Source organism: Globicephala melas, chromosome 4 (genome assembly GCF_963455315.2).
Source record: "Globicephala melas chromosome 4, mGloMel1.2, whole genome shotgun sequence".
Lineage (NCBI taxonomy): Eukaryota > Metazoa > Chordata > Mammalia > Artiodactyla > Delphinidae > Globicephala > Globicephala melas.
This window is the reverse complement of record NC_083317.1, coordinates 72,393,348-72,416,814: the sequence shown is the minus strand read 5'-3', so window position 1 is coordinate 72,416,814 and position 23,467 is coordinate 72,393,348. Positions and strand designations below refer to the sequence as shown.

The following is a 23,467-nucleotide window of genomic DNA, read 5'->3' as shown; positions in this document are numbered from 1 at the left end:
ATAATGGAAAAGAGTATTAAAAATGTATATATATATAACTGAATCACTCTGCTGTACAGCAGTATTTAACACAACATTGTAAATCAACTATACTTAAGTAAATAAGAAAAAAAATGTCTAAAAAAAACCTCTCCTGTGCCCCTCCCCCATGTGCTGTCACCTCCATCCCCTCTCATACACACATAAACATGAATATATACACGTTTATGCAATATGTAAATGTGTGGATAGCCTACATATCAATCAAAGATTGCGTTTGGCCAAGGCAATCTGATCTTACTTTGGGACGCTAAATGAGAGATACACAGGGGAAAAAAAATCAGTTGTCTATTAGTGACAGAGACAGTTTTCATTTTATCTTTTCCCCTTTCTCCTCTTATCATTATTATTTTATTTTCTTCTGCTTTCTTTGAGTTTATTCTGTTTGGGATTTTCCCCCTAGTTTCTCAAGTTGGTTACTTAACTGCATTATCAGCCTTTTCTAACGGTATTTGAATTTGTAAATTTTCCTTTAAATACACTTTAGCTGTAACCCACAGGTTTAATATGAAATGTTTATCATAATTCAAACTTTTTTTCTTACTTTCATTATTATTTTTTTCTTTGCCCCATGAGTTATTTAAAAGTATGTTTCTTAATTTTAAACATACGAGACATTTATTCCAACATGTCTTCTTTTAGATTTTATTTTCTCATCTCATTTTTCCTTCTTCTTAGCTTGGAAGCTGTTCTGTTTCTCTTCCTTTAATGGTTATCCTAGAAATTTTTTTTTTTTTTTAGAAATTCTAATATACATATTTCGCTTACAAAAATTTAGACTCAATATATATCTTTTACCCTCATTTTGAACAACATAAGAACCTTAGAACACTTGAATTCTAAGCACTCCCTCCTGCTTTATATGCTGTTCTTATCAGCCTATGCCTATTTTCTCTTGACTGAATTAATAAAACCTATTTCTTACTTCAGTCGAAAAACCTTCCCGGGTATGTATAATTCTTTTGTTTCTGATATTTTGAATTTTTGATGTTTATGATTGTTACAAATTATCCAAAGCCAATTTGCACACACCGAACTCCTCAGTCTTTTGGTGGTCGTTTGGTAGTTCTGTGTGTATGCAGATTCTGACACAGGCAGACATTTAAACAGACAGTGAGCCACATAACATATTGTATATAGCCTCTTTAAATGTGATGAAGCCTCAACTGTTTTTTGTTGCATAAAATGCTCACTCTAGGCAAATAAAACAATATTCCAGAGACCAAGATTTTGTTACCCAGAATTTCCAGACATCTTAGGTATTAAACCTTAAGGTGCCATCTCTAAGGGTATAAGCCTCTTCAGAGTCTTTCTTTCCCTTATGCAAGGGTGGATTGTGTCTAATTTAGCCAATCCATATAACTGAAATACAATGGATTTCACCAATGAAAGCCCACTTCATTCATTATGATAATTGGCAAACTTTTGATCAAAGATTAACATAACAAAAATCTTACAGCAGCCATTTACTTTTTAATTAAATGTTAGCTGACCAGTCTAGGAATGTTAATTCCTGATTAGGACAACTGACTGTCCATAGTAATGGTTCTCAGTTGTGGTGGGATATCGGAACCACCTAAAAAGGTTTTAAAATTTATATCTGAGTGCCATCTCAGAGATTGTGATTTAATTGGTCTGGGGTATAGTCTGGCTTTGGAGAGTTTTACAGGTTCTCCAGGTGTTTCTAGGGGATAGCCACTGTTGAGAAGTAATGCACTAGAACCTAGCTTAATTGAACCACCATACACATATTTCTTTACTGTCTGTCTTGAAGTATTTTAAAGTAAATTTCTGACATCTCTTTATTTAATCCTCACTCTGCAGTGAGACTTAAGTGTTTCTAGTTATTGAGTGAGAAAGCATTATTACTTTTTGAAGATTCTCACTTGCTTCCTTAATTTGACTCTTTTTCCCTTGATTTTCTTACCATAAGAGAATTAAGTGAATTTTGCCTGATTCTTTTGGTATCTGCTTTAAAAATGCTCTTGTCCTTTGCATACAGTTAATTATTACATGTTAAAGGATTATGTCTCCCATAGCATTTTTCCCCCCGAGGGCATTTTAAAGACAAATTTGACGGAGGCTTACTTAAAGGAGTATGTTATTGAGATTAAAATATCCTTTTACTAACAGTTATAAAACACATCTTTTTCAGTTTATCTTTTCTGCAATTGACATACATCTTATAGTTGCTGGTGTTATACTATTGCCTTAGTGCAGTGGCAGTTTGAGTATTTGTATGCAAATCTTTGACAAATTTTGGTTAAGATCAAGAAAGTACTAGCCTCAAAGCATCTTAGTATACTGTGGTAATAATTCAGCTGGTCTCAGTGAAAAGCAGCTGGATCTATCCATCCTTACATGGCATTCTCTTGCTCCTTTTCATTTTGTTTTCTTTTATTAGATATTAACAGCATCAGTCTCTGAAACAGTTATAAATATAAGTTTCTGATGCAAATAGGTAGAGCAGTTGGGTATCATCATCGTATTCCCCCTTTGGCTTGCTGGCTCTCTGATTAGGATTTTCATTTCCAGTAGAAGAAATTATCTACTCCTTCATCTGTTTCTAAATCATACTTTACATCTTACTTTTTTAAATGTGAGTTTTTTCCTATTATAAACTTGTTTTACACATTTTCCCATGTTAAATTTTTTTAAAACTTGATACGTAACATTACATAGTATATTGGTACCTTAACTTGCTGAACACTTCTGGTCTTCGCTATTTGTTATTTCCATTTTTACTAGGTTTTGTAAAGAAGGCTGCAGTGAATCATCTTGGGGCATAAAAAGTATGTTTAGTTGTTTTCTTAGGATGGATTTCCAGAAGTCAAATTACTGGGTCAGAAATCTTGATAGGCTGGACTTTTGACAAACTATATTCTGATACAATTGTAATTTAAGAATTATTAAAGCTGCCCCATTTGGGGTATTTCTTCCTGCTTCTCCTATCTCATGCATAGATTAAAATTTGAGGAGTGAGCATAGGATTGGGGTAGTGTAATAGCAGAATGGTTAGGATTACTTTAACTTTCTGCTAGAGAACCAAATTTTTAAAAAATAACTTTGTTTTGACATAAGAAGGCAAGTTTTAATGTTTTTAAAATTTTTTCAAATAACTGCAAATGTTTTAGGAAGCTCAACAATGGAATATATGTTATTTAAAATATAAATAAGATTAGCAGTCTTTTTTTAGAAACAAAAAAGCTAATATAAGGAACTTTTCCACTTTTATAGTATTGTGGTTTGGAATGAAGCAAGTAACTGTTGTACTATACATAGAACTCAGTATATGAATTATTATTTTTGTAATTTGAAAAATTATCTTTGAATAGTAGCAGTTTGCTGAGTAGAATGTAAATTAGGCACTGCTTTGTTCTTCACAGTTCTTATAAAAGCTAATAGAAAAATAAGATTAATAGATGATTGCTTTAAAAATCAACATAATATTAGTTTTGTTTATCAAATAACATGCATTTAGCATTTATTAAACATCTATGTTAGTAAGTTTGTTAGGCTTCAGTGACTGGTATTTTTTATGGAGAGATAGTTATAACACGGTATGATGTAACATGAAAAAATAAAGAGAAGTTAAATTCTTGAAGTATTGTAAAAAAAACAAAGTTGATATTTGGACAGGGTGTTGAAGGATGTATACAATATGCTAATTCAGAGGAGAAGGCAGTTACTGGAGAAAATAAGTACAGTAGGAGAGTGATAGTCTGAAGAGACTAAAAATGCAGAAAAGTTCATTATATTGTAGTTGATGTTTAGGATGGTTGTTAGGAAATGAGGACAAGGTGTGAAGGACCTTGATCCTGAGCTGATGAGTGGGCTTATGAAGGGTTTGCCACCATGAAACATGCTGTGAAATAATCTGTCAGGATCTTGTAGTGCTAGTGCTGATTCTCATTACTGAAGTAATGAATGAAATAAGATAGTGATTGAAAGTTACTTTATTCAGGCCTTAGCATAAAACGTAAAAGTAACTATGATTTGGATTTCCCTGGCATCCAGTGGTTAAGACTCCGTGCTTCCACTGCAGGGGGCACGGGTTTGATCCCTGGTCAGGGATCTAAGATTCTGTATGCCACGTGGCACAGCCAAAAAAAAAATAGTTTTTTAAAAAAGTAATTATGATTTAAGACTCTAAAAGGGAAAGTTTCTTGCCAGTGCTAGACAGTTTCAAGAAAGAAATTGGTGATATAATGGTGAAAAACTGTAATGTGGAAGAAAAGGACAGACACAGTGGGTAAATTCTTGTGGTATATGAAAATCTTTAAAAGTAAGCTTCAATTTTAAACAGTTCTAAATATAGTAGTATGGTACTAATAAGAACAGTGTCAAGATTCCTAAAACTGAAAATGATCTAAGAATTAGGAAAAATGGTCAGAACAGTAAATTGAACAAGTAAACAAAACCTCAGCCTTTTTCAAAATAGATTTAAATCTAGATGAAATGACAAGGGTGACGTGGCTTAGTGCGGGATATTGCAATGGTCATTGAATAAAAGAGTTCATATTTTGCTTTTGTCTTCAATGACGGAAAATTATGTTTAATATGTGCAAAGTAAATGTAGTTACAAGGGGCTTGAAATTGAAGACAGAACAGGGTATGTGAACAGATAATTATTATAAATAAGTGTATCTTCTAGCCTGGACACATTTTATCCACTAGTACTGAGAATACTATCAAATGAAATCACCAGCAGCAATCGGTAGTTTTTCAAATATTGTGAGAAATGGAGGTAGCTGAAGAATGGCTATAAGCAAACATATGCCTGTTGAACTAAATGCTACAGGAAGAGAATCTTTCCTATTTTGAGTGCATACTGAGTGCTTTGTTGAAGTCAACTTTGTTTTTACAACTCTGGAATATATTAAAATACTTCTGAATTTTATCTTTTTTGGATGACCCTGGAGTACTAAGTTGAGCACACAGTTTGCATACAATTTGACCACTAGATGGCGCTCATACAGAAGCGATTTGTATATATATGATCACTTTTTTCTAGATAAATAACAAATCTATGTTATCAATCTTCTTAGTCTTGTCTTAGTACAGCTGCATGTTTTGAAATTTAATAGGCCGTATTATAAAGATAAAAAGGTAAGGAAAATGCTTGTTGCATTTACAGTACATTGGCTTTGTGGTTACTTAGTAATTTTTTTCCTAATATTTTAGAGTTTTAATATTGTTTTTCCTCTCATCCTTCAACCTTTTAAAAATTTTCACTAAAATTACTTAATCATTGCCTTTGTTACTATACCTGAAGAGTTCTGGGTTTATTTGCAAGTTTGGAAAAGGGTACAAATAATTGAGGGCCTATCCTATATAAATTTTTGAACTGTCTTTACTTCCATTTAATGTTATAAAATAAACATTTCTAACAGTCATAAATTTTTCATAATCATATTTAAAGTATGTAATCACTAAATGGATGTACTTAGTTTACTTATGCTTTCTCTTACTGTTTAGAGTTCTGCTATAGATAATATTATTATCATTCTGTGAAAAAGAAAAACTGTACAGAAAAAAGAATGTTAGGTGCAGAGTATTGCTCAGTGGTAGAGTAATTGACTGCAGAAAAAAAATGTCCATTCTTTATATATCATATTAAAATCTTAATAGTGTTCTTTTTGATGATTTAAACGTTGTATAGTATTTTTTAAAATTCACTATTTTAAATAGACTTTCCAGGTTCTATAATGAATTTAAATTTTGGTTTAACGGAATAGAGCTTATATTTCCAATATGTGACACGGGTATGGTTATTCTAAAGCAGAGATCAGTGAGGAGTTGGTTGCCTCTGCTTCCCAATCAAATCATATGAAACCAATTGTGATTTAGGTACATATATGGTTTTGTATGTGTGTATTGACTGTTGTGCAGTCGATGAGGTGATCCTAGATTTCCATAGCTCAGGTAATGGGACATTTTCATAAAAAAGCCTTTCTCAAAACTCAAAGTTGTTTTCTTGATGTCAGTCGATTTGAATAGGAAATTTATATATTGAGAAGTATTTCTTCTCTGTACTCGGGATATATGGGATGGAGCGTTCATCAACTTTCGATTGTTCCCAAGCTCTTTGGCTCTCTAGCATAAGAAATCATTGTATTCGAATGCCTTACTGTTCCATCTGTGTTGGTACTGTTTGCAACTTGAGTAGGATATTTGCATTCAACATTCATTTTCAGTATCCTTATCCACGACTTCCCTGGTGGTCCAGTGGTTAAGAATCTGCCTTCCAGTGCAGGGGACGTGGGTTTGATCCCTGATTGGGGAACTAAGGTCCCACATGCCACAGGGCGACTAAGCCTGTGCACCACAACTACTGAGCCCATGCCCTCTGGAGCCCTCACGTGCTGGAGCCTGCATGCCGCAATTAGAGAGAAGCCTGCGCACTGCAACAAAGACCCAGTGCAGCCAAAATTTTTAAAATATCCTCATCCTTACAAATCCAGAGTAACAGAATCTGTATAAATTCTAAGGTTCCCCCTCCCACCCTGGCTTTCCATCATATACAGATCAAGACACATATTTCGGGGTCAAACCAATTACTAGAGCATTTGTATAAACCACACTAATCAGTTCTTTATTAAGTATCTGGTCCATAGTAAAATTTATTTTTAGGAGGTTTTATTTTTTTTCTTTTAGAGAGGATTCTTAGTTCTCTGTCTACCCTTAGTGTTTTCCTCTAGTCCCCTACCCCCAAATAGATAAGATCAATCTGTGTAGGGCCATAAAGCTGCCAGCTACTGTCTGTACAGTTCTTGGGAAGAAGCAAACTTTGCTCTAATCTGTCACAAAACATCTTACTTCCAGAAGTCCCACATGACTCTCAACCCTTCTTGGGCATGTGTTTGTATCTTAGAGACGGAATCATAGAGACAGTGTTCGCATCTTTTCTTGCCAAATCAGGATTTGCAGTAGTCCTAGAGGTTGTAGTTTGCCAATGCTACTTTCCAATAGACTGCATTTAGTTGGTGCTGGTAAGCAAAAGCAAGCAAGATTTTGTTGGTCCTCATTCATGGCTGAGGTTGGGGATTATGATGTACTTATATCAACTTAAAAATTGAATTACTCAACTATTAGTAAGTTATCAAGTAGCATTTTTATTCATATATTGTTTTTAATGGCGAAATGTTGTTTTATATACTAATGTAGCATAGTATTAAGAGGACAGACTTAGGAATCTGTGGTTCTCAAACTTGAGGGTGCTTAAGAGTCTCTTAGGGGGGCTTTTCAAAAATGAAAATTCCCAGATCTCCCTAACCCCTAAAAATTCTAATGGGAAGGGGATATCAGTCTGTATTTTTTTTAACCAGCACCCGAGGTGATTCTGAGGTGGACTACTGTGTTGAGAAACACAGACCTAGATATTAGATGTTAGAAAGTATCTATTTAGCAATCAAACAGTACTATTTTTTGAATCAGAGTATTATTTTATGTCATGTTGGATAAAATATGTTTTACTGGCTATAAAACAAAAAATTTATGTTTAATTCTTTTGCATTTTTACAAATTCATAACTTGGTAATCTTAATGTTTATAACATATGAGAGAGATGATGCTGATAATAGCACTTTTTTATCACAAAAGTCCCAGAAGCCAAATACTTATTTAGCTAGTTATTCTGTTTCTGTCTTCAGACTCAGTTAATCAAAAAAACCAATATGTTAAATAAAATTATCAAGTTACATTCCAAATGGATTTCTCTCTGTCATTAGATCCTCAGAGTTTAATGTAGATAGTACCTTTTAAAACCTTAGTGCTATTTAATGTAAGTGCCTTCCTGATGTAGAAATTTATATGTGAATAGAAAGATTTCTTTAGTAAAATTGTTTTAAACAATCAGAACTGTTGGCAGAGAGAATCCTCTTGTATTTTTAAATTCAGTTCATATTTATAATTTATTTAAGCAGCGAAGATGCCATTGGATTTTACTTCAGACTGTGATTGAAACTTGGTAATCCAGGGTTTCTCCACCCAGTGCATTAAATCAGGCAGCCCCAAAGGGTCTTGGTAGTCCAGTGTTTATAACATCCTTCTTTACCTGCTAATCGACCTCACTTCCTGGATTTCAGTCCGTCTAGTTATCAGCTAACAAAAGAACAGCTTTTCCTGCAGACGCTGGTGAAAAAATAATCATGAGAAAGAAAACCACCTTATGTCGTCTTTTTTGTCTAGAAATATAAACTCAGCCATCATACAGCTAACAGGTACAGAGGGAAGATACAAGCTCTTTCATGGGAAGAAATTACAGAGAAAATGAGCATCATTTCTCAAGGTTTTTATTTTCCCTGATCTACAAGTGATGCTGCTGTAATTCTAGCTGCAGTTTTTACCGATCATTCACCACTCAGCAGCTGGTAGAGAAGTAAGACTGCTTGGCAACCACCTGCAGGGCTGCAGAGATGAATTACATTTTCGGGAACAACACACTTCTGTACTCTCGCGCCAGTCGAGGAGGCAATACTAGCTCTAGCCATGGCTCAGTAGGCCCAAAGCAGAAACACTGGGCGAAAAAGGGCTCATCAGATGAACTGCAAGCTGAGCCAGAACCTTCACGCTGGCAGCAGATAGTTGCATTTTTCACTCGAAGACACAGCTTTATTGACTGCATCTCGGTAGCCACCAGCTCCACCCAGGTAACATACCACTTGTTGAAATTATTTTCGGTTCATGTTGCTTTGCAAAAATGTATTAGTATAGATTTCTTATTATTAAAACACAGTCTTATGCCCTGAAACCTTGGATACGCAGAAATGTATGTTTTCAGTCCATCTATGCAGGTCTTTAGCGTGAAAGGGGAAACAAAAATATTTTCCCTTTTGCTCTTATGTAATGCCAAACAAAACAGTCTCAGATTCTGTTGAATGACTTCTCTAAAAATATAAAGCCATTCATACATAAATTAAAATGTAAATTAATAATGCTTGTCTCCTTATTTTCAGATTGTGTTAAACGCTATAAAGTATGATGTTTGACCAAAGAAAATACCTGTTTGTATAGCTTTTATATGTCATTAGATAACCTCAGGAGGTTGTTATAGTAAAGAAACAGAAGATAATTTGAAATATTTTTATTTTCTAGTGTTTTGAGTATAGATTAAACTGAATACAGTTGGCTATTGTATATACTAATATCTTAAAATTATTACATTATGGTTTATTCAAGGGATTTAATGAATCCTTCCATTTCTATAAATATATTATCTAGGGTTAATTGGAAAGCAGTAAACTTGTGTAATTACATGATTATAGGAATATTTTATCAAATATTCAATTGACAGTGTAAAGAGCTGAGCAAATACTAAAAGTCCTCAAATTTTTTAAAAAAATCACATAAAACCACTTCTTTTTGAGGAGTGAGTATTAAAAATATAAGGAAAATATAAAGTTAATCATAATTTGAGTGAAATACCTATTATTTGGTATTCAGGGAGGGTTGGGGGAATATTTTCATTTTAAAACATGTTTTTAATAGATATTCAACTTCAGTAAAAATGAAAGCATAAAAATTAGTCTAATTTAAAAAACAAGGTGAGAATGCTTTTGTCCTTTAAATTTAAATATATACACTTACCTTAGGGCCTTTTAAAAATAAATTCCTTTAAAACCATCTTTTTTTTTTTTTTTTTTTTTTTAGTAATTAGAAGCAGCACAGTAAGTATAAAGTAACTGTCAACAGCTTGTTTTTGGTTACTAGAATTTTCTTTCAATAGTTTTTATTTTTAAGTAATGTCATATTTCTTAAGTAAAAATATTCTTGTTTTTTCTTAGATGTTTGAGAGGAATGGAATTACTGGGCTAGGGAGAGTCATTAATAGTTTTTATGTAGGCAGTGAGATTACTTATAATCAAAACTTACTCAGAGGCAACGATTGATTTAACTCTTAGATTGAATACTGCCCCAAGAATTTAACTAACTTGATTTTGACTACAATTACATATACCAAAAAGGGACACAGAGACTAAAGCTTAGCATTGTTATTCATTCTATGTTAGTATTAAGTGATATTTTTCCATTGTCAATAAGAAAGATCTGCTAAAGACTTCAAATACACACAACTATATGTATATACACAAACACAACCAATGATATATAATTCATCTTGTAAAAGGCATACAAATGAAAGACAAGCAAAATAGTTTACATATAAAACTACTGAAACTGTGGAATTACATTATAGTTACTTAGGAGTTGGGCCAAAAAGTTGCTATTGTATTGCACTAAAATAGCCACAATTTTAATAAAAACTCTATTTGCAATTGATCCTACAAAGCCATTTAAAATTTTATCTTCCTCCCGTTTGGTTCAGATCACTTGTGTATACTGAAAAATTACTATTTTTCTTTCTTTCAGCCCTCTTTCTGTTACTTATTTTGTCTTTTTCATTATCTTTGTATTTCATATCTATAAATGTAGACTTTAGGTCAGAGTTTTAGCTTATATTTCCCCAGCTCTGGAGAACCAACATCATTTTGCATTCTATGTTATTTTTCTCACTAATGAGTTGGATATTTTATATATCCAAGTCTTTTGTTGTAACTCACTGGAATTCATTTTACAGGATCAAATATAATAGGACTGAGAAAGAATGTTAGGCGTATTTAAATTTTAGTTGATGCTAGGATACATTTTTCTGTTTCATTTACTGACTCATGGCTAGCAGTTTTATTTTGTAACATAAGAGGATTTTTATATTGTTAAAAACAAAGTAGATTAATGAAATTTTAGTTTATTGAGCATATGCTATATACCTATGAATATATATGTATGATAGTGTTTTGTTCTGTCAATGATAAATGGCAAAAGTGATTACCAGGTCTCCTGTTTCACTATTGTCAGAAATATTCTTTTCTAAGATTGGATAGCAAGATTAACTTTGAATCTAATTCCTTATAACTATGATGCATGGTACTTTTAGCAGTTTGGAGAGTTGTTATTAAATGCAGTTTTAGTAATTTGAAAGTCATTATACGATTTCATATCCCACCAAATAGCCTCTATAAATAAAAAATAAAATGTACTTTACAGATTCACTTAAATTGCTCATCTGTTTAAGATATTTGTGTTCACAACTAAGATTTTGTGTCAGATTCTACTGTAATATGTGGAACTTAGTAGGAAGTCATTAATATTTTTAAATGTTAGGGAAGCCAAGTGGTTATAAATTTCTGCAGGACCCCAGCTTCTAGGATGGGACTTGCCATGTAGTTGGTGCTCAGTAAATGTTTATGGAATTGATTGATTAATTACCATTTCAGTCACCTGAAACCTTGTTAGCTCATGGCCTTCCGAAATAATGGCACCTAACCTGAAACCTCTTGGGTACCTATATTTATTGGATTCACTCTATTGCCGTCATACGTGCCTTTGATTCTTCACAGTAGCCCATCTCTTCCTCCACTTCCCTTTTCTTCCCCTCCATTCTTCAGATTTTCTTCAAGCTGCACAAACCCCCCATGTACCTGATTTCCTCACCCCTTTGAATCTTTACCCATGATGATAACCATACAGCTTAAAGACTATGTCTAATTTTTGTCATTTGGCTGTATCCCAAAAGTTTACAATGTGAGGTTTTATTGTTTGTTTGTTTTTAGTGTTAAACTAAGATGAGTTTCTTGTGAATTATTTTACTTTGGTGTAAGGTTTTCTATTTTGAGCTTCATACTACTTATGTTCTTAATTTTGAATAGTCATTATAATATAGAAAACGTGGGCTACTCATTGTCAAGCCCTCCTCAGTTCCTCACTTCAGCCTTCTTCCTGTTCTTGTATTTATGATCCTTTGATGCCAATCTGCCCTGTCCTGTTTAGTGATGCAGCTCTGTTAAATCCAAGACCAATTTTTATATTCAACAGGGCTTTAAAAAACTCTAGCACAATACTTCTAGACTTTGCTACTTGATTATCTCCTAAGTAAAAGCTTTTATCTACTTGGTGATGTCAGTGTTTATTAATGAAAATAGTAGTCATATATAAACTTTGAACAGCTGTAATGTGGTAGGTCACTTCGGATGTATATTTGGCAATTGTTCCCATGTTTTGGATTACTTCAAAATCCCTATTGTGGGTCATTATAAATATTCAAATAGAATTTCCACCCTCCCCCAGATAATTGACGTGCCAAATTAAGCTGAAAACAGCAAAATTCTCTTCCTAGGAGTGAATGGAACAGGCATAATGACTTATAATTGAAGCAGAACAATAAAATTTTAACAAGAATGAATATTAGCCACATGAATTGAATAATATGCTTTTTAGAGGAAGAAACTCTGTCCTAAATTAAAATACAGGAAAACGCTGTTCAGATAGATGCCCACTGTTCAGATACCAGAAAAATAAATAGGCTAATTTGTATGAAAAGAATATGATTTGTCCTAAACAGGTACATTCTGGAGTAGAAAGGATTTAATTTTTAGAGCTATGCATTGGTTATATTGTCCCCAAATGAAGATAATAGCATCAACTTCATTGAGTTAATTGTATTAAATGATTAAATGCATGTAACACTTAGAAGAGTGCCTGGAAGCTATTATTATTATTGTTATTTTATTTTTATATTGCTTAATTTTAATAGTCTTCAACAAATTCAAATTAGATAATTAGGAATTACAGTATCTAGGATGGTGCAGTTCATTCAGACATTCAGTAAATAGTGTTGACTGAATAAGTTCCTGTGAGTGCAGGCTGTACAGTTTTTAAAGAACCACATATCTCAACACCTTCAATTGCAGGATATAAAGGAGGAACCCCAAAGAGCACTTCAAATTCTTGGTGAGACACCAATTTCCTGACCTTGCTTTCCCGCCCAACACCCCTTCTGCAAATGCTAAACCAGTCACAAGCAGACAACTAAATTTAACTGATTATCCACCTTTTACCAAGCATACCATAAGGACATCTTAATCACTAAAAAAAATTGAAGCCTTGGGGCTTCCCAGGTGGCGCAGTGGTTGAGAGTCCGCCTGCCGATGCAGGGGACACGGGTTCGTGCCCCAGTCTGGGAAGATCCCACATGCCACGGAACAGCTGGGCCCATGAGCCATGGCCGCTGAGCCTGCGCGTCCGGAGCCTGTGCTCCGCAACGGGAGAGGCCACAGCAGTGAGAGGCCCACGTACCGCAAAAAAAAAAAAAAAAAAGTTGAAGCCTTTCAGATCACCTTCACTTAATTTCCTTATCTCTGTTTGACTCTGGTATATCTCCAGTATGTTTTAAACTCCCATTTATCTGTGACCTCCCAATTTCTTTCACTCTGCCCTTTGGAACTCCCAGTTCGTGATCAGCAAAATTTCCTTTTTCCTCAAACTCTTCTGTGATGGTTCATCTCACCTTTTTTTCTCTCATAGAAAACTGGTGTTCCCCCGAGAGTACTGTTTTTTCTTTACCCCTCACAAAAAGTGGAATTTTTATCTGTCACGTCCCATGTACCTTGGGACCAACAAGTGGAGTTGATGTCTTCCTTGCTTATCATTGGTATTTATGGATGATTGTACCTCCTCCCTTTTAAAAATGTATATATCATCAGACAGTATTTTCTACTTCCCCTCCTTGTCTAGTCATCTGCATCTTTCACAATCACTCCTACTCATTGATGATTTGAACTGTCTTTTCTCTGTCCACTATTCATGTAATCATTCTTAGTGATTTTCAGTATCCTGGTATGATCCTTCCAAAATCTTGACTTCTCAGTTCTTTGATATCCTTGCCTCTAGTAGTCTTTATTTTTTCTTTCACTTGAGTGACCTGCTGAAATGGTTATATTCAAGACCTCATTACCATTGACTGAACCACTTACAAAATCTCAGCTGCAAGCATTTCAAACTGACTAGCACTTCCTTTCTTTTCAGCTCACCTCCCCTACAACAATTTTTTTTTTACCCTTTAAAGACTTCCAGCCCAACTTTTTATTATCTATCATTTCTTTCATGCTCTCACTTCCCTCCTTGCTTTGCTCACATTCCTTGGTCCATGACTATAAACACTGCCTTTCATAATCTTAACTCTCTTGCTCCTCTGTCACTTCATTGGTAAGATCTAACCTTGGTTAATTGCAACTCTGCCTCCTCCACATCAGCTCCAAAGCTGCCCATTAAACTTCCAATACCTGTTTCCTGGCCCTCATTCTCAATTTATGGTCTTATTCTGTATTCCATCCTGTTAAAATAAATGATCCACTTGTGTTCTTAAATCTCACCTTTCACTTCTGTACTAGATCTTCATTTTTGACTGTTCAGGGACTTGTGAAATTCTCTCTCCTCTTCATTGCATTGTCCGTCTTTCCCTCCATACTGGATTATTCCGATCAGCGTACATACCCGCTAAAATACCTTTCATTAAAACAACCAGCCAGAACCCCTCTAGGAGTAGACTGTCAGATCCAGTGATCAGTTCTCAATCTTTATTTTACTCGACCCCACAACAGCTTTTTACACAACTAACTGCTCTCTCCTTTAAATTCTCCTTTGACTCTTGAACACCATTCTCCTGATACTCTCCCTACCTCAGTTTCCTTTGCAGTATCCTCCTCCTCTTCTTACCACTAATAGTTAGAGTAACTCAGGGCATTAGTCCTTGAACTTCTCTCTTTTTATACTCATATTTCAGATGATCTCATCCAGGTGCCTTTAAATACATCAGTACTCATATCTTCAGTCCAGAGCTATTCCCCGTACACTAGACTTGTGTGTCTGGCTTTCCTACTCAGTATCTCCACTTGGATTAAGTATCTGAAAGTTAACATGTCAAAAACAGAGTTTCTAATTTTATTGTTCTCCCCCATCTTCATTCAGTGTACCAGTCACTGAGATGTTGAATATGAAAACCCTTGGAATAATCTTCTGTTCTTTTTCCCTTTGCTCCACATGCAACTTAATAGCAAATTCTGAGGGCTCTGTGTTTAGAATATATTATGATCTAACCACTTTTCACCACTTCTACAACTACTAATTCAAATTATTTAATTTGTTGCCTGAACTATAGCAGTAGATATCTATCTGGTCTCCCTAGCTCCATTCTTTACTCTCACCAGTCTGTTCTTCACCCAGCAGCCAGAGTCATCCTTACGGAATGTCAGTTCTTGTCAGTACCTTGCTTTTTACTCTCCCGTGGCTTCCAATTCGATATATAATAAAATTCTAAATCCTTCTTTACCATAGTCCAAAAGGCCCTTTATTATCTAGCCCCTGGCAGTATCTCTAATCCCATTTCCTACTGCTCCCTCAATTACTTTGTTCCAGCTGTATTGGCCTTGTTCCTGTTCCTCAAATATATCAAGCATGTGGCCATCTCAGAACCTTAATCTTGCTGTTTCCTCTGCCTGGAACATTCTTTCCTCAGATATTCTCATAGTTCATTTCCTCACTTCCTTCAGATTTCTGCTCATCTGTTACCTTCTCAGAGGGTCTTCCTAGATTCTTGTCTAAGGTAGCAGGCACTTCTTCACTCCAAATGTCCCTGACTTCTTACCTTTTTAAATATTTTTCTTCATAGCACTTAATACTACTTGATTCTTTATTATTATATATTTTTAATCTGTCTGAATTCTCTCTTAGACCTTCTGTGAAACATATCACACTTTAGTGTTATACTGATCCTCTAGCTGATGATTCTCTTGTTATTTACCCTTATGGAAAGAAATACCCTTGAGGAGGTGAGACAGGGAGAGAAGAGGAGAAAAAACATTCGGTTTCCTTATAACTAGGATGAGTATATAATTCATCGACCAAACTTGGAGTACTTTTATGGAAAGAGGGAACTTCCCAGGCAAACAGAGGCATGTGGTGTCATCATCTATAACCATTTATCTTCTGACAGTTCTACCAGGCAGCAGGTCTAAATATTCACACCAAGACATTTCCACATTGGACCAACACGGATTGGCCTAATCTTATCTATGTATGTTTCAAACATTTGGTCTCATGCCTAATAATAGTTGTGTTTTGAAGTGATAGATCAAATATATATATATATTTTTCTTCATCTCTAAGGAATAAAATTGCTTATATTCAGTAGTATAATGCCTTTGTATTAAACTAAAATATATAGAGAGTAAGTAGATAATCCTCTTAAACGACTTTGGAAATGCCAAGTCTGATAGTAGAATAGTTTCCAGGAGAATGGGTAGAAATAGTCTCTTTGAGTATTGATTAACCAAGCAATCAAAGTTAGGATAAAAATTCTGTTATACTTGGTTGTGAAATGCTGTCTCTTGGCAAAGTTTAATTTCCTACTCAAAAGGCCAGTAATTTTGTAAAATTAATAACATTACTCAGATTTGGAAATTAATTGTTTCCCTTTTTACCCAAAGAATATCTACTCAAAAATATGTTTAAATGGTGTTTGAGACCCAGTCATTTGTATAGTTGGACACTTTAGAAAAGCATAAAGATGAAGATTAAACAAAAAGTTTACAATGGTTGTATTCGCTTTTAAAAAATACCAGATTGGGGCTTCCCTGGTGGCGCAACGGTTGAGCATCTGCCTGCCAATGCAGGGGACACGGGTTCGAGCCCTGGTCTGGGAAGATCCCACATGCCACGGAGCAACTTGGGCCCGTGAGCCACAACTACTGAGCCTGCGCGTCTGGAGCCTGTGCTCTGCAACAAGAGAGGCCGCAACAGTGAAAGGCCCGCGCACCGCGGTGAAAAGTGGCCCCCACTCGCCGCAACTAGAGAAAGCCCTCGCACAGAAACAAAGACCCAACACAGGCAAAAAAATTAATTAAAAAAAAACCAGATTGACCATACAATCCATCAGTTGCATTCCTTAGTTTTTACCCAGATGAGTTGAACATTTATGTCCACATGAAAACCTGCACACAGATGTTTATAGCAGCTTTATTCATGATTGCCAAAACTTGGACGCAACCAAGATGACCTTCAGTAGGTAAATGGATAAATAAACTGTGGTACAGCCAGATAATGAAATGTTATTAATCATTAAAAACAAATGGAAAGATGTGGAGGAACTTTAAATGCATATTTCTAAGTGAAAGACACCAATCTGAAAAGGCTACATACTGTATGCTTCCAACTATATGACATTCTGGAAAAGGCAAAACTATGGAGACAGTAAAAAGATTAGTGGTTGCCAATGGTTAGGAAAGAGAGAGAGATGAATAGATAGAGCACAGAGGATTTTTAGGCCAGTGAAACTATTAGGTAGGGTACTATAATGGTGGATACATGACATTATATATAAATTTGTTCAAACCCATAGAATGTACAACACCAAGAATGAACCCTAGCGTAAACCATGAACTTTGGATAATAATGGTGTGTCAGTGTAGGTTCATCAGCTGTACAATGTACAGCTCAGGTGGGGAGTATTGGTAGTGGGAGGCAGTGCATGTGTGTGGGCAGAGGTTATATGGGAACTCTGTACCTTCGGCTCTAAAAAATAAAGTCTGTTAAAATAGCAACATTGGTATCTTAAGGTGGATTAGATTGGCTATAGTTTGAAGAACTAAGTAAGTGAAATTTGTTATATAAGCTCTTTATAATTAGGAAGTGTGTTGCATTCATCTTTGTAGTTTCTATAGAGTGTCATGATTGTTAGATTGTCCTTTTGTCAAGGACAAATAGGTAAAAAGAAATTTCACAAGCTGCAATTTATGTATTTTAGTATGTATATTATATATGTGTATTTTATATATATATATATATATATAGTTTTAGAGTTAACTTTTAAAATAATGTGTTAATAACAGTGCTGAAGAATGACTGGCCCATATGCTTTGAGGTCAGAATAGGATATTCAGCCTGCACAACATTTTTTCCCTTTGCTTATTTCAAGCAGTGTTTGTTTTCCTGAGAATTGTACTCCATACCTCTTATCACAGCTGCATTTCAGTAATCAGTTGGGTAATGATTTGTTTAATATCAGCTGCTAAACCATAAGCTTCACAAGAGCTGGTAGTACAGATGTATGTTTTCTTCTCTTATATCCCCAGAGCCTAGCATAGTGAACGCCTGTGTTGACTGTTTGTTGAATGAATAAACAAATGTTAATATGTGTCTGTTTTCATTTAATCTGATGATGGCTACAGGGAAATTTGGAACTTCTAAATATGGTTTGGCCACTGTAAATTTCCCAAGCCATTTTTATATAGAACTATGGCTTTAAAATTAGCAAGTCTCCATTACAGGATTTTATAAAATCATGTATATTTCTAAAGTAATTCAAAGCCCTCTGTGAAAAAACTGAAGCGTATATCTTCTTAACATATGAAGAACTTAAATTCTTATTGTCAAAATTTGACTTAGTATCGTTTTCTTTAAAGAGCTCTCACTGCGTTATTCTTTGTACTTCCTGGCACTGTTATTTAGATAACTTTTTCAATCCTCCATTTTCATATCAAAATTTAGAATTTTGATAAAGCTAAAAATAGTTGTGCAGACCATGTGGAGAACAGTAGCCTACAATTATCACCTTATTTTACAAACTTTAAATAAACTAACTGATGTGGCAATTTTACAGGCATATGCAAATCAATCAACAAAGACTGGACCTATTTTGTGCAAGTTTAAAGCAACTGGTGTCACATCTGGAAGCAGTGGAATTTTAGGAGAATCCTAAATACAACTTCTGCCCCTAGATAAATTTATTTAAAAGATGTTTTCCCCCTCACCTCTTAACAGGAGCCCTGCCTATTCATTCTTTATCCATTAGTAAACCCCAATTTAGTCCTGTTTCTGAACAGTATTTTCAGTATTTTTGAAATCTGATCTGTGACTATTGACTCAGCCAGCTGTGGAGTGTGAAGAAATTATTATTATGACAAAATGGGACCAGCTGATTGCCTTACAGAATTTTTGTTGGTCCTGAGGAAAATAACTGGAGATTATAATCTGCAATTTGAATCAAAACATATCCCAGCGTAATTTTTCTGTATTTAACTCTGACTAATCTTGGTAGAACCATCTAATATATCAAAGCGTTATAAATTTGAAAAATAATCAGTTTGTAAGTATTTTGAAAGATAAAGAATGGGATTTCCCTGGTGGTGCAGTGGTTAAGAATCCGCCTGCCAGTGCAGGGGACACGGGTTCGAGCCCTGGTCTGGGAAGATCCCACATGCCGCAGAGCAACTAAGCCCGTGTGCCACAACTACTGAGCCTGCACTCTAGAGCCCGTGAGCCACAACTACTGGAGCCCGTGAGCCACAACTACTGAAGCCCGTATGCCTAGAGCCCGTGCTTCGCAACAAGAGAAGCCACTAAAATGAGAAGCCCACGCACCGCAATGAAGAGTAGCTCCCACTCGCCACAACCAGGGAAAGCCCGTGTGCAGCAATGAAGACCCAATGCAGCCAGAAATTAATTAATTAATTTTAAGAAAAAGAGAAAGATGAATACCAACCTTAGGAATTAATTGTTTCAGCTATACTAAATGCCGTAGCAGAATTTTGGAGAGGGGAAATAGAGCAAAAATCGTATCATTCTAATCATTTTTCCCAAACTGAAAGGCTACATACAGTATAGATCCTAAATTCTTTCAGTTATAAGAACACAGCTTTACTATAGAGGCCTTTTTTGTAAAAATATTTTAAAGAACTCTAGATGAAACTTGAAATATTCATATCTATTTATTGTTTTTTTAATTCTCTCATTCCCTTTTTTGGGGGAGGAGTTGCTTGTTTTTATTATCATAGGTTAAGCACTACAAGAGAATTAAACCAACTATAGTTAGTAAAAACTAATGTAGGTGTCTCGAAGTTATATTCTGTTCTTTTCATGACCTAATCAAACTTTTTTCTTTTTTTGAACTATTTTGAAGAGACAGTGTTGTATAGTAGTTGAGAATGCTGTCTTTAGAGGATGATGGCCTGGGTTTAAATTTCTATTGTATTTATTAGCTGTAGCACCTTGGACAAATAACCTAAATTCTGAGTCTCCTTCTCCCACCTGCAGAAAACAGGGATTAAGATCTAGTGAAAATTAATGGGACAAACATGCGAAGCCCTTATTATAATATCTGACATCAGTAAAGTACCTATCATCATCATCATCATCTTTATCACCACTTTCACAACCACCATCATTATTCGTCCCACAGAATATTCTGGCCTTTTAAAAAGTGAGGAATCTGGAGATACGGAGAAGCAACCTCATTACAGAATGATGAAGAATTATGTTTTAACAAGAGGATTGGTAACCTTGACTGGGTCCAGCCAGGAAAAGAGAAACCACAGTAATTATTTTAACAAGGAAAATGTAATATGGGGGGGGCGGGGGTCAGTGTTAAAAAGGAAACTGAAGAGGAAACATGGAACACCAAGGTAAACAGAGAAGCAGCTAACCTCTGAGGAGGGACCTAGGGACCAAGGTAAGGTTAGTAGAACCCAGAAGTTTGGAGGAAGGGCACCACAGGTTTTAAATATGAGCTGTCAGTGATATTTACTTTCTAATACAGCTTAAAAAGGAAAGAGGTAAAAATCTTTGGGGCAAGTGTTCTTCACCAAGACATGTTTATTTTCAGTTGGGATATTATTAGGCAATTAGCTGTTGCTAGATAGAGAACAACATGAAACTGGCAATTTTTTGGCATTTTTGTATTTTGAAACTTCTAAGGTTATCAAATGGTAGAACATCTTGAACACTTTCTGATTGGTAGTGACCGCCCAACCACACAGAATCTTTTAGCAATATCTGCTATGTGTATAGCATGGGGAGGGAGGATGTACACAATCCATTCCGAGTCACTTTATCACTTTAGAGTGCTGATGAACTCAATCTCTTTTGGCAATCACATGGTTTCATTCGTCCAACAAATGTATTAAATACTTACTGTGTGCTAGATACTATTCTAGGCACTGGGCATATAGGAGTAAATAAAACAAGAATCCACGCTCTTCTAGAGCTTATATTAAAGGGGGGGAAGACAGATGGCAAATGTAATTAAAATATGTAGTATGCTGGAGGAAAGGTAAAAAGAGAAGGCAACAGGAATGTGTATGTTTGTGTGTGCGTGGTGGGGGTGGGGTGGGGTTAGTAGAATAAGAGTGTCTTCAGCTGGAGGGCGATATTTGAGCAACGGCATAAGAGAAGTTATGGAGTTGAGCCATATGGATATCTGGGGCAAGAGCATTCTATGCAGAGGAAGAGTGAATAAAAACTCTGAGGCCAGAGCATGTTTAGAGTGCTTGGAGCACAGAGAGGTCAATATGGCCGAAACGCTGAGTGGGAGGAGAATAGTAGAAGACGACTTCAGAAAGGTAACAGCGGCCTGAATCACTAGGAACTTGTACAAGAATGAATAGAATAGGGTAAATATATTATTACTAGGAAGATTTAAGGGCCCGTTTTAGGTTAGTCATTATGGATTCCACGGTTGCGTATGTTTCTGTAGCCATAGTCTGATAAGATTGGGGGGTGGGGAGCAGGCAGCATATTGCAGTTGGTAGTTTCATACCTATTTGTTAACTATGTAACCACATCTTTGAATCCAATTTTTGGATCTCTACTTGAAATTTTTAGTGATTGTTGGCTCATCCTTCTACCAATACAAAGTAATCAGCTGAATGCTGATAGAACACCATCTTTTTATAATGAAGGGATGACATACCTTAACTATCATGCATCTTGCAAGCAGAAATAGATCCGTAAACTAGATGTTCTGTGTGTGTGAACTAACAAATTTGTACCCATGCTTCTATACTAGGATTGTTAATCACTACATCTATTTCCCTACCCCCCCTTTGTTATTTTAAAATCAAAAATTTATATTTAATCCCTTAGTATTTGTTAAAAAATGTATCTGGTTTCGTTGCTATTTGCTTCTGAGATAATTATGACACAGGTATCATATACAGCTGGTTCAAATAACATGGAGTTTATATTGAAGGTACTTATTTGGAGTAACTGTGGCAAAAAGAGCATTTGAATCAAATAAGAACCAGATCTAAGCAATGAAAAACACCTTTATTCTGAAGATACTGGACCCCTGTTAAGTACAGTGATTCCCAAACAGTTTTGATAAATCTGCTGTGCTGTATTTTATCCTTCTATAAACATACAAAAGGCTTGAAGTTTTTTCCCCTGGTTTCTCTTTTCCTCTTAGATAGCTTCTTTGACATTTATTCAGAGAAATATGTCTCATTACCACATAGTAGATATTGAAGCAAAGGAACTTGGATTAAGAATATTAAACTGTGCCATACAAAAACAAAATAAAATCCTTATTGACCAACAGTGGCATAGGGGTAATTTTTTTCCTTGTTATCTAAGATATTGATAACAAAAGAGTTGCTATTTCGTATATTTCATTTTCCGTAAATGTGGTATAAATTTATTTTGACCTTATTGAATCTTTGTGTGTATTCTAAGCTCAGTTTACCCCATTCATGTGACATGTTAATGTAAGGTGTAAACAATTATTAATTACTTGGTAGTATGGTATTAGTTATCTTTCTTCAGAGTTTGATCTTATGCTATGATGACCATTTTAATAAGCAAGAAAATAAGTGAGAGGGACTTCTCCGGTGGTCCAGTGGTTAAGGCTCCGCCTTCCAGTGTAGGGGGTGCGGGTTTGATCCCTGGTCAGGGAACTAAGGTCCCACATGTCATGGGGTGCAGCCAAAAATTAAAAAGAAAATAAGTGAGAAAGAGTTTAAAAATATGTTCAGAAAGCCTTGTAAATCTATTGTGATTGGGTCTAACTATGATGTAAAAGATACTTTTTAGTGGCCATTGTTGGTGTTATTCTTAATAGTCCTTCCTCCCAGCTTCCCATCAGTCACTAGATATACCAGTTCTACATTCAAAATCTATCTTTATTTGACTACTCATGTCCATTTTCACCATCACCATCATTTGGTTAAAGCCACTGATAACCTCAGCTGGATTATTATAGCAGCCTCCTAATTGTTCCTTCTGTCTCTTCCTGTATCAGTCAGGAGTCAGATGCACATATAAAAAAAACACTTTAACTATTTTAAGCAAATAGAGATTTATTAAAGGTAACGGCGCTCAATTTATATATTTTCATTTATTGTTGAATTAATGGAAGTGAAAGAGGGAGGTACACAGTCATAAATGTAGATGTGCAGTACACATTAAGCATGTGGCTATACCTAACGAGGTTTCAGACCACTTTGTATCAAAATTTTTTTAAAAGCTGCTTTCATAATTTTAAGATCTTAAATGAAATTTAAAATGTAAAGCTGTGAATAAATAACAAGAATCTATAAAAATTAGTTAAAACATTTTTCAGAAAGCTGTCATTTCGATACTGGCATTAAAAAGGTACTTTAAAAATATGTACAATCCAGTTACTTTCCTGGAATTTACAATTTTCTGCAGTGTTCTTTGAGACAGTGTTAATATTATAGCCTCTGTTGTCATGGAAACAAGTCTCTGAAGGCAGCCTCCGAGGCTAATGATTCCGTGGTGTTGCTATGGATAGAAACAACTGAGA

At 35.1% G+C, this 23,467-nt stretch overlaps 1 protein-coding gene across 30 annotated transcripts in view; it reads left to right on the top strand.

Moving 5' to 3' along the window:
* DLG1 (discs large MAGUK scaffold protein 1) overlaps nucleotides 1-23,467 on the top strand; it is a 285,801-nt gene that overhangs the window by 104,085 nt on the left and 158,249 nt on the right. For 4 of the 30 annotated variants that reach the window (XM_060298259.1, XM_060298258.1, XM_030860070.2 and 1 more), the window contains exon 1: nucleotides 8,321-8,690. The exons of 23 other annotated variants lie outside the window; for them this stretch is intronic. In XM_060298259.1, coding sequence (XP_060154242.1) covers nucleotides 8,457-8,690 — 234 coding nt within the window. In that variant the 5' untranslated portion in view covers nucleotides 8,321-8,456. Of the gene's footprint in view, nucleotides 1-8,319; nucleotides 8,691-23,467 lie in introns of those variants that run through there. 3 more of the 30 variants (XM_060298261.1, XM_060298260.1, XM_060298252.1) reach the window with 2 other exon arrangements.